We start from the raw sequence: 16,538 nt of genomic DNA, 5'->3' as shown, positions 1-16,538 counted from the left end.
TAAGAACCATATTTTTATTGTATGGTAAGAATTTTTTTTATAAAATGAAGCTAAAAGTAAAAAAAAAAATCAGTCCCCATTAATTTGAAAAGTATCAAAAAGGAATCGAAATACATTTTATGTAATGATACCAAAATATTGACATCTAAAGTCATTAATCAGCTCAAAGATTGAATTTCTGCACGGATGACATGTCTAATATTATCACTGTGCATAAATCTGAGTAAAACTCTCCCTCCATTGTTTGTAATATTGTACTGACTGCCTTTTTCTGACTGCGGTGCAGGCTTTTGTGTGGCATTTTACAGACACAAAACAGGTTCAGTCTTGATAAATCACATTGTCAGAGCGAAATGATTATTTTTGCATCCCCTCCTCTGTGGGTGCTCAAATAATCTGCATATATTGTGCACATACATGAAAACAGACACTCTAAATGGATTGCACTCTGTATTTTGCTCATTTGAGGGATGCAATCCTCTGTGCACAAGTTTAGTAGATCAGCTTTGCATAAGCAATAAAGTTTGATCATGTTTTAATACATGCAAAATTTTAGTAGATCATGTCCAACATGTACTATAGTGATCTTTGGTGTTAAACTCTTTCAAACGTAATATCTTTGAGCTGTTTTAGGGCCACACATACGCAGTCAATGAATGTGACTGAAAGACTATATGCTACATATACTAAATTAGTGTTCCTTAACTGTTGGGCCATGAGAAAATATCTGTGGTCCGCATGGGCCGCAGCGGTATTCAGTTGTGATACACTTTTCCACCACTCGTGGTAGTAATGACAGTATTAAACAAACAGAAGAAGTCTGGAGCTAAAGTCATAGAGAAGTTTTTTTTAAGCGCAAAAAGTATAACTAAAGAGATTAAGCTGTATTTTCATTTCCCCCTAATTTTATTGACAGTTTAGTTAAAAAAACATATTCATTACTAATACAATGTATTAAAGCACAACATAATTGTATGTACAGTTATTTTTCGTCAGTTTTTGTGTAGGAAGTACCGTATTTTCCGGACCATATGGCCCACCAGAATATAAAACGCACTGCCGATGAATGGTCTATTTTCTATCTTTTTTCATATATAAGGCGCATCGGATTATAGGGTGCATTAAAGGAGTCATATAATTATGTTTTTCAATATGTAAAACACTTCCTTGTGGTCTACATAACATGTCATGGTGGTTCCTTGGTCAACATGTTGCATAGACTATGTTTTACAGATCATCTTCAAGCCACTTTCTTACAGTCGCTTCCAGATCATTTTGTGAGCGGTCTTATTTACGTGGCTCACCTTCGGCAGCGTATTCTCCCCGTCATCTTTGTTGTAGCGGTCTAGTGTGCAAGGACGGGAGTGGAAGAACTGTCAAAAGATGGCGCTAACTGTTTTAAAAACATTCAGATTTCACTTAAATCAATAACTGAAACAACAACAAGGCCGGAAATGTGTCATGTGAAAACGCATCCGACCGGCACTCTCTAATAACTAAAGGTCCTTGGGTGTATAATGTAAACTCACTATACCGGTATGTTTTAGCGCTTTCATAGCGAGTTTACTGATAGATGTAAGTAAGAACTTTACACTACTTTATATTAGGAATGGCAACAGCGGAGGATGAATGTCCCATAACAAGAACATAGAGAAAAGGTAGGCCCGGCCGACCTGTTTGACAAGCCTGTATAGGTGTTGGTCATGGATGATGTCTTTTTGCTATTTTGTCCGTGATGTGTAATGTCTATTATATAAATGTACAGCAGTGAAAATGAATTTCCCCACGGAGACCAATAAATCTACATCTAATCTTAAGGATCTAAATCTAAAAAGAAGAAACTTAAAGACTACGTTGTCGGCACTGACTACAAAGGCGGACACACGGAATTTTTTAGGGTTTATGCCAGGGGTCCCCAAACTACGGCCAGCGTTCGAGATCTGGCCAACGGAAAGCCCCAAGTTAAAAAAAAAATAAATAAATATATTATTATTATTATTTTAAATCTGTCCTTTCTAATCCATTTTCTACCGCTTGTTGCTTGTTACTCTTAGAGTCTCCTAGCCGCTCAGGCCGATCAAATTGTCTAAAAAAAGCATTTTCCAATTGATGACGTGATATAATTTTTTATATATACATACATATACATATATATATATACACATATATATATATACACATATATACATACATATATATACATACATACATATATACATACATATATAGACACATATATACATACATACATACATATATAGACACATATATACATACATATATATATATATATACATACATTTTTTTTTCCCTTGGCCTCAGTCTGTAACCCCTCTCCAAGGCCCAGGCTAAGACCGATTTTTAATTTCATTTTAATCTTCTATCCCCCCCCCCTTGTTTACCTGTATTTCATCTTTTTTTTGTAAGGGGCGCTGGAAGCCGGCAGACCCGTCAGCGATCCTGTTCTGTCTCCCTGTAATGTTTGTCTGATCTTGAATGGGATTGTGCTGAAAGTTGTAATTTTCCTGAAGGAACTCTCCTGACGGAATGAATAAAGTACTATCTAATCTAATCTAATATATATATACACATATATACATACATTTATATATACATACATATATATATACACATATATACATACATATATATACATATATACATACATATATATACATACATACATATATACATACATACATACATACATATATATATATATATATATATATATATATATATATATATATATATATATATATATATATATATATATATATATTTTTTTTTTTAACCCAATGCGGCCCCCAGGTCAAAAAGTTTGGGGACCCCTGGTTTATGCAGATCCCAAAAACAGATCAGAAGGTAAGAAAAGTTGCTTTTGCATAATATTGCGAAACAAAATGCCAGATAATATGTCTTACCTTATACACACACCATAATACTTGTATGTTTAATGCGCCGACAGTCCATCAAGCAGTGCGAATTCTTAGCTTATCAAAGTCTTAATAAAACATTTTGATAGCTTTTTGAGCGCCGTGTGTAATGTTTATATTTTCAATGGAACATTTAAAATGTTGGTGTTGTTTACTTGAGTCATATTGCCATCATGTTTCAGTCTACATGTATCTCTGATGTTTGACTGCCATCTACCGGTCACACTTATCACTTCACCATGTACCAAATAAAATAGCTTCAATGTCGGTAAGCAAAAACAGAATAATTCTGCATATCAGGCGCACCGGGTTATAAGGCGCACTGTTGAGTTTTGAGAGAAAAAATATTTTAAGTGTGCCTTAAAGTCCGGAAAATACGGTACTTATTTTTCTGATCAACCTGGCCTAAGCCTCAGGTATATGTGTTAAATAAATAATCTTTGTGACTAACAAAGGGTTTCTTATTATTTGAAAATGTTACACACTGCAAGTAGGTTAAATACAATTACTAAATACAAATAAAAGAGGAAAAATACTAAATACAAATAAAAGAGGAAAAATACTATTTCTGTTGCAGAAAAGTTGGGTCCCGAAGAATCTCCGTGCCAAGCTATACAATTGTTACATATTGAATTTAAACTAAATAATGAAACGCTATAGGGGATAAGTGCTACTTATAGACGTAGTATTAATTTAGGGTTTTTAAATGAATAACACATACAAATAATATAATACACAATAAGTAATCTTATAAAAATTTAATACATAATACAAAATAAATCATCTTATTAGATGACACAAATATATTATAAGTAGCTTACTACTTTATTAAATATAGTTGCATTAAAAAAAAAAAAGCCTGTTTGTGTCAAAATGCATTTCGGCATTTACTGTAGTTGCGCACCACTCTGGGCGGTGTAGCTCGGTTGATAGAGCGGCCGTGCCAGCAACTTCAGGGTTCCAGGTTCGATCCCCGCTTCCGCCATCCTAGTCACTGACGTTGTGTCCTTAGGCAAGACACTTCACCCACCTGCTCCCAGTGCCACCCACACTGGTTTAAATGTAACTTAGATATTGGGTTTCACTATGTAAAGCGCTTTGAGTCGGTAGAAAAAAGCGCTACATAAATATAATTCACTTCACTTCACTCTGAGCACTGTTCTGCTTCAAATATAATAAAATTAACCTAATGTACATTGGAAGAATTCATTTTCACTTAGCAATTAGGGAATAATGCAGCAATTACCCTCACTGCGGAAAGCAAATAGAAAGATGTTCAGTTGGATTCCGGCATCCAAACAAACATACATTGTGAAAGAACAACAACAGAAAAAAGCCAGAAAGTCATTCCACAACCTGGACTCCTTTGTGCAGACTTTGTTCCTACCATTTCTTGCTTTTCATCGCACAATAAAAGAAGATATTTCTGCCTGACAGTCAAGAAGAAATACCCTCTGCGTAAAAAATCTAAATAGCTCAGTGAGTGGCTGCATTAAGCGTTACACAAGCTGAACACAATGCATGTGATCATAAACATCATCAGTCAGCCTCATCTACACAGTCTCTCTACTATAATTGGGACTTTTTTATATTTGGGATTGGGCCTGCATACTAATACTTTAAGTTACATCTAACATAGTGATGAGTATTATGATAATACTATTTGCTGCAGTCGCTAATCATCCATCACCTGGGCGACTCGTTTGGGTCGGGACTCACAGGTTGGCCTCACATCAATGAAGTCAAAAATAAAAACGACATATTAATGAGTCTGATATTTGGCATACCAGTGGGACCGCTGACCGAGTGTTTAACAAGTCGGTGTGCACCCATAAAGTTCCGTTGGATTACCCCAGTGAAGCTTTGAATGCTCCTTAAGTGCTCAAAAGCTGCCCATTGCTCCTGAGTGTCACTAGTGAGTCATTACTGTGGTCATTACCGTGATGGCTTGGATCAGAGATGTCCAAAGGGGCCATTTTCGGCTTGCAGGTCGTTTTTTATTGGCCCTCGGCATATTTTAAAAATACAATTAATTCATTATTTAAGAGATGTATTATTGGATGCGACACTAATTTGCCTTGAAAATAACTTCACATTTATCTACCTAAAACATTTGATTGTTTTTTATCCTTAAAAAAGCGGCCTCTGCATCCTTTAATTTCCCTGCATGCAGTTCTCCATGCAAAACGTGACTTACCATATGATTCAGACTATAAGTGGCAGTTTTTTCATAGTTTGGCCGGGGGTGCGACTTATACTCAGGAGCGACTAATGTGTGAAATTATTAACACATTACCGTAAAATATCTAATAATATTATTTAGCTCATTCACGTAAGAGACTAGACGTATACAATTTCATGGGATTTATCGATTAGGAGTGACAGATTGTTTGGTAAACGTATAGCATGTTCTATATGTTATAGTTATTTGAATGACTCTTACCATAATATGTTACGTTAACATACCAGGCACCTTCTCAGTTGGTTATTAATGCGTCATATAACGTACACTTATTCAGCCTGTTGTTCACTATTCTTTATTTATTTTAAATTGCCTTTCAAATGTCTATTCTTGGTGGTGGGTTTTATCAAATACATTTCCCCCAAAAATGTGACTATATATGTTTTTTTTCTTCTTTATTATGCATTTTCGGCATGTGCGATTTATACTCCGGAGCGACTTATGCTCCGAAAAATACGGTACATGAAAATAATAATTGTGTGTAACTGAAATAAAATATACGTACATGACAATAAAGACACATGTTTGTGGTGTCAGTTTAATTGGCCAATGCATTGACCATTTGATCCTTTATTTAGTTTTTATGCTTTAGCCTGTAGTACTGCAGTTCAGCATTAACACACACACACACACATTATTTCCTTCTATTTGTGTCATGCATCTGCTGCAATAACTTGCACTGTAATTACGAAATACAACCTACTCAGTGGCCTAGTGGTTGGAGTGTCCGCCCTGAGATCGGTAGGTTGTGAGTTCAAACCCCGGCCGAGTCATACCAAAGACTATAAAAATGGGACTCATTACCTCCCTGCTTGACACTCAGGATCAAGGGTTGGAATTGGGGGTTAAATCACCCAAAAATTATTTCCGGGCGTGGCACCGCTGCTGCTCACTGCTCCCCTCACCTCCCAGGGGGTGATCAAGGGTGATGGGTCAAATGCAGAGAATAATTTCGCCACACCAAGTGTGTGTGTGTGACAATCATTGCTACTTTAACTTTAACTTTTTAAATATCCATCCATCCATTTTCAACCGCTTGTCCCTTTGGTGGGCCGCAGGGGGTGCTGGTGCCTATCTCAGCTGCATTCGGGCGGAAGGCGGACTACACCCTGGACAAGTCTCCAGCTCATCACAGGGCCAACACAGACAGACAGACAACATTCACATGATTAAATTTTTTTTTCAGTGCCTTTTCTTCCAAGTTTTCGAATTATTATTATTTTCTCGGCCTAATATTAATACAAATTCACACCAAGAAAGGCAGTAAGCAGTTGTGTTTTAATACCACCTAAACTTAGTAAGGATGAGGGCTTGTTTTTGGTGTTTTCTCATTACCGCCCTGATTCTTTCAGTAATGACTTAACCTTAGACAGATGGCCGCAATCACCGCTAACACAATTAACTTTCTCTTTGCACCAAGTTAAATTTGCCATGGAACCAAACCAGTTAGCGGTTCTCAATAAGACAAAGTGGTCATTGCAAAACACTTATTGTGTTTGAGTCAGGACCTAATTTTTAACCTCTAAAATATGCATGAATTTCACCACTAAAAAGCTTTTATCACTCACAAAAAAAAACCTGAACCTTAAAATTAGGAGTGTACTCTTTAGATGTTATTATGGGTCTGATTTCAACCAAAAAGTATACATTAGCAACAGGCTAACAATGCAGGTAATAGGGATTTGATTTATTCCGCCTGTAAAGCCCTCTAAAAAAATAACCAACCCAAATATGTTTTATATACATGCTGTAATTTTGTATGTAATGTGGTAACAGGCCCATTCATAATATTAATAATGTATTATTTGCCATATCTTGGACTTTGCCGTAACTTTTTGGGCCATAATGATCTCACAGGGGCAACGGTCACTATTTCCTTCAACAACAACAACAAGTATTAATCATAGCAGACTTCATGAGAGCTAACAAGGAACTACTTTGGAACAAAAGATGATCCAGAACCTTATATTTTTGAGCCTGAATATACGGAGGATGAGCTACACATTGTGATGAACAGATCCAGCTCTAGTAAAACACTAAACATCACGTAGCAGCACTAAAGCACTAAACAAAAATAAAAATGTATGTACATAACAAAATAATATCTTACTGTATAATGTCTGCTCTCACTGGGACGCCAACTGATGGGCTGTTTGTATCTTTTAGCACAAGCCTTATCTTCCCCTTTTAGATGATTAATTCATTATAATTCTCACTCCTCAGGTAAAAAAAAAGTAGGCACAAACAAACATGTTTTGTCTGTCTAGCGATGTATTCATGTGTAAAATTTAATTTCAAAGTTGACCAAATTCTTAGCTTATGGCCACAAGCTTTTACTATCCAGCTGGAAGGCATGATTTATAATCAATAGCACAAACCTTTAACAACTCAGAGGCGATGCAGCAGCCCAAATGGTAAATGGTCTGTATTAATATACTGTAGCACTTTACTATACATGGAATGATACCCAAAGCGATTTACATTGTACATCACACTAACCCATTCACACTTTTACACATTGATTGCAAAAGCTGCCATGCACACGGCTAACCTAGACCCATCAGGAGCAAGGGTGAAGTGTCTTGCCAAAGGACACTAGGGCCTGGAACCCTGGAGTTGCTGGCACGGCCGCTCTACCGTCTGTGCCAAGCCGCCCCGGTAGGTCAAGAGCTGCAGTAGCTACTGTCATGTTTTGTGATCATGTTTTGTTTAGTTGTGGTATGTTACTTCAAGACTCCATTAGTTCCTGTTTTTTCACTCCCTTGTTTTGTTTTCATGACAACTCATTGGTTTCACCAGACTCATTTGGACTAAAGCACCTGTTTTCAATTATGAAGAGACTATTTAAGCCTGTCATTTTATGTTGGTCGTGCTGGTGTCATCACTCTGTTTCATGATTAGTTCACGCTGCTTGTTTGATGCAGTTTCTTAGTCCATGCTGCCATACTCACGTCACCGCAAGTACGTTTTTGTTTATTAATGCCACAGTTAGTGTCTTTTGTTTCTTGCCCATAGATTACGTGAACGTGCTAGTTTTGTTTCCAGCGTTAAGTTTTGTCCCTCCGCTGCAAGCGCCTTTTGTTTGTACACTTTTTGGAGTAAAAATTAAAAACCATGTATTTACCTTCACGCCAGTTCATTTGCATCTCGAGAAAACAATCCACACAACAAACCACACCATAGTCCACGTTTTGACAGCTACATTACCTCAGTGATCAAGGCGCTGTGTTATTAAAAACAGTTCTACGGCATTAGCTTATATAATAATAATTCCAGTAATACTTGGCCAATATACAGGATACGTCATGTAAATGGAGTATTGTTGGCGGGTTTTGAAGGTTTTTTAGTGGTTTTATAATCTCATACTAGCCGTTTTTTAAAACTTAGACTTCACCAAAAGGGGAAAGATCTATATGTTTTTGTCTCAAATAGGGATTTTGAATGATAGTCAAATTTCCAAAAATGGTACAGTTCTCCTTTAAGACCATGTCCACCCGAACACGGAGAGTTTCAAAAGCACCTATTTGGGGTTAAAACAATCTCCGTCCACACGAGTGTAGTTTCAAAAATGTCTATGTCAACACACAAACGCATACACTTGCTGTCATGCACATTTTGTCCAATCAGAAACCTGAAAAAAATCATCAATATCTGACCTGGTGGCATTACACCTCTTATTATATGGTGGTAGCTGGGTGTATAATGGAGCCCAGAACAGTAAGGGATACATGGGATTCTGGGTATTTGTTCTGTCGTATTTATGCTGTGTTATAGTGTGGATGTTCTCCTGAAATGGGTTTGTCATTCTTGTTTGGTGTGGGTTCACAGTGTGGCGCATATTAGTAAGAGTGCTAAAGTTGTTTAAATGGCCACCCTCAGTGTAACCTGTATTGCTGTTGAATAAGGATGTCTTGCAGTCTCTTACGTGTGTCTGCAATAGGCTCGTCAAACAATTCTTTGGGCTGGCAAGCTATTTGTACAAGCTGTAGAGGGCGGTAGTGACATCTTAGCAAGCCCCTATTATTGTTCATTGGGTGAACACCAGCGTACATTCGAGAGAATAAATACTCTGAAATTCGGGAGTCTCCCGGGACAATTGGGAGGGTTGGCAGGTGTGACGCTGTCAAGTGGCAATCATATAAAACTCGCGGGCCGCACTAACATTACATTTTCATATTAAGGTGCGGCCCGCGTGTCCGAGACCCCTGGTTTATACACAGCACAAAGCAAAAAAAAAACCTCTGTATGCAGTATTATTTTATTATAAATTTAAAAAGAGTTTTGTGGCTCCCATTGTTCTCTTTACTTTGTGAAACGGGTCAAAATGGCTCTTTGAGTGCTAAAGGTTGCCGACCCCTGTGCCATAGGCTACTGCTGGAACTATTAAAATGGATCACATCAACATTGGCGGTAACTTATAAAAACTGAGAAGGACTGAACTGAAATGGCACCGAAAAGTAAATCATATACTGCAGATTACAAGCTGGACGTAGTGAAATATGCTGCAGAGAACAGCAATCGAGCAGCAGAAAGAAAGGAGGTTAACGGGGCGCATACCAGAGGCAACACAGAGGAAGAAGATTTCATGGGATTTATCGATTAGGAGTGACAGATTGTTTGCTAAACGTATAGCATGTTCTATATGTTATAGTTATTTGAATGACTCTTACCATAATATGTTACGTTAACATACCAGACACCTTCTCAGTTGGTTATTAATGTGTCATATAACGTACACTTATTCAGCCTGTTGTTCACTATTCTTTATTTGTTTTAAATTGCCTTTCAAAGGTCTATTCTTGGTGTTGGGTTTTATCAAATAAATTTCCCCCCAAAATGCGACTTATGTTTATTTCCTTCTTTATTGTGCATTTTCGGCCGGTGCGACATAAACTCCGGAGCGACTTATACGCTAAAAAATACCGTATAAAGTATTTAATCATCGATATAGTGATATAGTACATGTGTAATGAAGTGTATATTGTCTTTATCATCAGTACACACAACAAGGAGGACGCTACATTGTTTTTTTTTAGTTGCTTGGTTGCTTTTTGCGCGCAAACAAAAATGGAAGCAAGACACGTGAGTTAACTTCATGATTTGTCGTTAAATAAGGTTTAAAAAAAGAAGATAATGTTGCATCTTTCTTATGACACAGAGCAAAAAGTCTTGCTTGTCAAAATTATCGCATCAAGTGGAGGTTCCACAGCGATCATATCCAAAAGAGCTGACTGTTCATAGCACCAGCGGGAGTGTCGCAAAGCCCGTTTTGATGTGTCTTTTTTATTAATGTTGAGTGAAAATTGTTGTACATTGAAGCATACATTAAGTCCTCTTATAGTGTGTTCAAAGGCAGCAAGGCAGTGGTGTTGAGCTTGGAAATTATGGCACACAACAGTAACGTCATGACAAATAAATGATAAATGGGTTGTACTTGTATAGCGCTTTTCTACCTTCAAGGTACTCAAAGCGCTTTGACACTACTTCCACATTTACCCATTCACACACACATTCACACACTGATGGAGGGAGCTGCCATGCAAGGCGCCAACCAGCACCCATCAGGAGCAAGGGTGAAGTGTCTTGCTCAGGACACAACGGACGTGACGAAGTTGGCACTAGGTGGGATTTGAACCAGGGACCCTCGGGTTGCGCACGGCCACTCTCCCACTGCGCCACGCCTCCGTTTGTGCCGTGTACACGCATACACTAAGCGGAGAGTTTTGGATCTCTACACTTTGGCCAGCGTTTGTAAAAGTCTGCGTTTTTAAAGACAAAAGTATGCGTCTGAGTGTGGACATGAGGCCTAAATGCAGAGATAAGTATGTGTTTATTAAAGGTCTACTGAAACCCACTACTACCCACCACCCAGTCTGATAGTTTATACATCAATGATGAAATATTAACATTGCAACACATGCCAATACAGCCTTTTTAGTTTACTGAATTGGAATTTTAAATTTCCCACAGAGTTTCTTGTTGAAAACGTCGCGGAATGGTGACGCGAGCGCGTGACATCACGGACTGTAGAGGACATATTAGCGCAGCACCACTTGCGGCTAAAAATCGTCTCCTTTTTCCCTCAATTAAACAGAATTCTGGACATCTGTGTTGCTGAATCTTTTGCAATCTGTTCAATTAATATTGGAGAAGTCAAAGTAGAAAGATGGAGTTGGGAAACTTTAGCCTTTAGCCACACAAACACACGGTGATTCCGTGTTTAAAATTCCCGGAGGTGAAGCTTTACTATGGATCAGAGCGGTCAAGCGAACATGGATCCCGACCACTTGTCAACCGGCAGATTTCGGTGAGAAAATTGTGGTAAAAAGTCGCCTATTACCGGAGATCAGCTGAGCTTGCGCCGTCCATGCAGCTGCCGTCAACATCCCTCAGACACTGGCTTCAAGACAACCGTGGACACACCCCTCCGACTATCAGGTACTATTTAATCTCACTAAAACACTAGCAACACAATAGAAAGATAAGGGATTTCCCAGAATTATCCTAGTAAATGTGTCTAAAAACATCTGAATCCGTCCCGATGCAATCGCCTTTTTTTTTTTTTTAGTCCTTCGCTATCAATATCATCATCCACGAATCTTTCATCCTCGCTCAAATTAATGGGGAAATTGTCGTTTTCTCAGTCTGAAAAGCTCTTGCTGCTGGAGGCTCCCATTATAAACAATGTGAGGACGTGTGGAGCCCTCACCCTTGTGACGTCATCGTCTGCGACTTCTGGTAAAGGCAAGGCTTATTTATCAGCACCAAAAGTTGTGAACTTTATCGTCTATGTTCTCTACTGAATCGTTTCAGCAAAAATATGGCAATATCACGAAATGATCAAGTATGACACAAAGAATGGACCTGCTATCCCCGTTTAAATAACACAATCTCATTTCAGTAGGCCTTTAAGTATCTGTGTTCCTGTGGACATGGCCTAAATTGTATTCATTATATGGTCTTTAAAGTCTTAAATGTTGCTTGGTGAAACCTGCAGAGACACTGACTACAAAATAAATCATATAGGTAGGTATGATTTGGGCTGATATTGTATCAGACTACTATCAGAATCAGCCAATACTCGAGGCTGGAATATTGGCATCATTTTGGTACATCCATACTTGCCATACAATCTAAAACAAATAGTAGATTTGCATCCCACACCAACATTAGATTCTATAGTTCAGTGGTTCTCAAATGGGGGTACACGTACCCCTGGGGGTACTTGAAGGTATGCCAAGGGGTACATGAGATGTTTTAAAAACATTTTAAAAATAGCAACAATTCAAATATCTTTAATAAATATATGTATTAAATAATACTTCAACAAAATATGAAAGTAAGTTCATAAACTGTGAAAAGAAATGCAACAATGCAATATTCAGTGTTGACAGCTAGATTTTTTGTGGACATGTTCCATAAATAGTGATGTTAAAGATTTCTTTTTTTGTGAAGAAATGTTTACAATTAAGTTGATGAATCCAGATGGAGCTCTATTACAATCCCCAAAGAGGGCACTTTAAGTTGATGATTACTTCTAAGTGTAGAAATCCATCCATCCATTTCCTACCGCTTATCTTTATTTCTAATTGAATCAATTGTTTATTTTTCAACAACAATTTTTTAGTTATTTTTATATCTTTTTTTCCAAATAGTTCAAGAAAGACCACTACAAATAAGCAATATATTGCACTGTTATACAATTCAGTAAATCAGAAACTGATGACATAGTACTGTGTTTTACTTCTTTATCTTTTTTTTTCAACCAAAAATGCTTTGCTCTGATTAGGGGGTACTTGAATTAAACACATTTTCAAATGGGGTACCTCACCGGAAAAATGTTGAGAACCACTGATGATATAGTCGGTCATTACTGACACAATATCCTCTTTACTGTTTTTTAAACAAGTGGTTAAGTCATTCAAAAAAAAATAAAAGATAACCTTCTTGGCAGATACAGCCATCCTTGTGTTATTTCTTATTGAGCTGTGATTTATAAGAATTCGAATACAATCGGAGTGTAATGATATGAGCAAGGCAAAGTGTGCAACAGGTAATGTGGGTCTACTAAAAAACAACTTGTATTGTGCATTTTCAAGTTTTTCTTAGCTCCAGCGAGCATTCAACTACAGTATGTCATTGCTACTTCAGGAAGCAGGCGCTTTTTTTTTTTTTTTTAATTACAGGACAAGGAGTGTTTACCCAGGCCAAGGCAGCCAGCAGACCCTGCCTTTGCCCTTTAGCCAACAGACAGTGACTTCCAACAACATGCTTTCCTTCACACCCCAGGGAGAAGAGACGCAGCTGGCTGTAAACTTTTCATTAGTGGAGACCACAGAAAAAAAGACGGCAAATATTTATCTTTACACAGACTGCTGAGCGGGGCCTGCATATAATGCAAGTCTTCTCTTTTCAGGGGGTCCCCATAGATATACAAGTGGAGGATGAATCTGGTAGTGGCTAGGGCTGTCGGAAATAAAGGGTAAATGTTGTATTGTCTCTACTTTGGTGCGGATGAGCATCCAGTATGAGTGCATGTGTTTGATGAATGACTTACCCACAGCTTTGCAGGTCTTGGAGGCAGGGTCCATCTCGTAACCTTCATAGCACTCACACTTATAATCCCCTTTGTAATTAATGCAGATTTGACTGCAGGCTTCTGGATTCTCGCATTCATCGATGTCTGTAGAGAGCAGAGGCAGATTGTTAGGAGCATGAAAACACAATTTGGAGTATGCATAAGAAGCCATGAATGGTAACTGAACATGTATTTATTCATGCACAGTGCATGATCAATAGCAATTACGGTGCAATGTTGTCGAAACTTGCTGATAGTACATTCAGCAAGGATTTGACATGCGACTCACCATTTGCCAATAATAAAGTTTAGCATTTCTGGTGAATAATAAAGTGTGTGCACAGAATTATGGTGGAGGAGAAAGGTCACAACACATGCCGCAACGACTATCAGCCACGACACAATTGCAAAACACACAACAAATGCACACACCACAAATGGTAAAGAGATTTTACCTATATAGAGCTTTTCTACCTTTAAGCTTCTCAAAGTGCTTTGACACTATGAACACATTCAGCGCTTTTGTGTTTCAATATGTAGGGTTAAACTAGGAAATAGTTGGAATGCGGGGTTAAACATTTTTTAAAAAACATGTCCAACCTTGGTTCAGTTTATAAACCAATACAAATCTGGGATTTTCTGTTTTTCAACCAAGAGCAAAGACTGTTTTGGGTTGGGCTCTCTGGGTGGCTGGGGCCGTACTATGGCTCCCGCACACACCGGGAGTCAAATATAGTGTACATACAAATACATACACATATATATATACTCACATACACACAATTATTCATACATATATACATGCAGGTACATACACTCCCACATGCATACACAAATACAGTACATACCCACACACTAAAAGTTTGTACATCCACATGCACGTTCATTGTACAAACATAAATATACACATACTGTACATATAAAAGTACGTATACATACATATAATCACGTTTCATCAAACATATATTAATGTTGTTGCCCTAGGGCATGGGTGTCAAACTCTGGCCCACGTTTAATTTCATTTGGCCCTTGAGGCAATATCAAATTAACATTAGAGCTGGCCCGCCGGTAACACCACATTTACCGCTAATACTCATACTTGCCAACCCTCCCGATTTTCCCGGGAGACTCCCGAAGTTTAGTGCCCTTCCCGGAAATCTCCCTGGGCAACCATTCTCACGATTTGCACCCGGACAACAATTTGGGAGCGTGCCTTGAAGGCACTGCCCTTAGCGTCCTCTACAACATGTCGTCACGTCCTCTTTTTCTCCATATAAACAGCGTGCTGGCCATGTCACATAATATATGCGGCTTTCACACACACATATTTGGTCAACAGCCATACAGGTCACACTGAGGGTTGCCGTATAAACAACTTTAACATTGTTACAAATATGCACCACACTGTGAACCCACACCAAACAAGAATGACCGTAACACAGCATAAACACAAAAGAACAAATACCCAGAACCCCTTGCAGCACTAACTCTTCCGGAACGCTACAATATACACCCCCCGCTACCACCAAACCCCGCCCACCTCATTTTTATTTTATTGTCGAATTTATTAGCCTGTGGAAAAAGTAAATGTTGATATTTACCTCAGAAGGCTACAAATAGAAAAGAGGCATTCTTTTTTTACTTAACTTGTATTTAATATACCACTGATGTTTTTTCATTTGTTTTTTGAAAGTTGATTTTGCAGTATTACGTTATATAAGCTCTGCCTGTTCCATGGGAGGAAGCAAGAGTACCAAGAGGGAACCCACGCAGTCACGGGGAGAACATGCAAACTCCACACAGAAAGATCCTGAGCCCGGGATTGAACCCAGGATTACTCAGGACCTTCGTATTGTGAGGCAGATGCACTAACCCCGTGTTCTACCGTGCTGCCCTATTTAAGCCTTGCTTGTTCAATATTCATTGCAAAACTTGTTTGGGTCCCTATTAAAAGGTTCATTTGTTCAACCTTGGCCCGCGGCTTTGTTCAGTTTTAAATTTTGGCCCACTCTGTATTTGAGTTTGACACCCCTGCCCTAGGGGAAACTGGGTAACACATGGCACACTGACAAAGCTTAACCTATTGTTACTATAACAATCTACAAGGTTAATATAGTTGGCTTCTCTTTCTTCCCCTCCATTTAACTGCTTTCTTTTGTATTTCAAGTTATTGCATATATGTATTGTTGCATTTGAAGCAATGTTATAGTTGATAATAGAGTTAATTATTGTAATTATTCATTATCAATAGCGCTTTTTCTATTGGTATTTGTATAGCTCCATTTGTAGTATAATAATGCTCATTGCCATTTCTGAATTATTATTTATTTCACTAACTGCTTCTATGCTATCACATTTACCATCATATTTGTACATATCTTATTTGCTGATGTTGTTCTGTTATTATGTTTTCTGTTGTTCTTTTCTCTCGTATCCCCCATTTTTCTCTTTCTATCCTCTCCTGCAAAAAATGTTGTCCCTCTCTCTCTCTCTCTCTCTCTCTATATATATATATATATATATATATATATATATATATATATATATATATATATATATATATACACAAGAATGAGGGTTTCTAACAATCATAAGGTGTTTAGATTGCAGTGATGGGCAGTAACAAGCTACATGTAGCTAAGTTACGTAGCTTGACCACATTTTCCAGTAGCTTGGCAGTTTTTTAATAAGTAGCTAAGTAGCTTACATGAAAGCTACAAGCAACACAGAGAGAAAATGGCCTGCGTATCCAGGCCCCAAAAAAATATGGAGGAAATACAAT

General features: G+C 38.0%; 1 protein-coding gene across 5 annotated transcripts in view; it reads right to left on the bottom strand.

Annotated features, from left to right (window-relative positions):
* Positions 1-16,538, bottom strand: part of lrp8 (low density lipoprotein receptor-related protein 8, apolipoprotein e receptor) — a 438,760-nt gene that overhangs the window by 105,093 nt on the left and 317,129 nt on the right. For all 5 annotated transcript variants that reach the window (XM_061883665.1, XM_061883666.1, XM_061883663.1 and 2 more), the window contains exon 9: positions 13,736-13,861. In XM_061883665.1, the coding sequence (XP_061739649.1) occupies positions 13,736-13,861 (126 nt within the window). The remainder of the gene's footprint in view (positions 1-13,735; positions 13,862-16,538) is intronic.

Source organism: Nerophis ophidion, linkage group LG22 (assembly GCF_033978795.1).
Source record: "Nerophis ophidion isolate RoL-2023_Sa linkage group LG22, RoL_Noph_v1.0, whole genome shotgun sequence".
NCBI classification, from domain to species: Eukaryota; Metazoa; Chordata; class Actinopteri; order Syngnathiformes; family Syngnathidae; genus Nerophis; species Nerophis ophidion.
The sequence above is the reverse complement of the archived record's forward strand: the minus strand, read 5'-3'. Positions and strand labels throughout refer to the sequence as shown.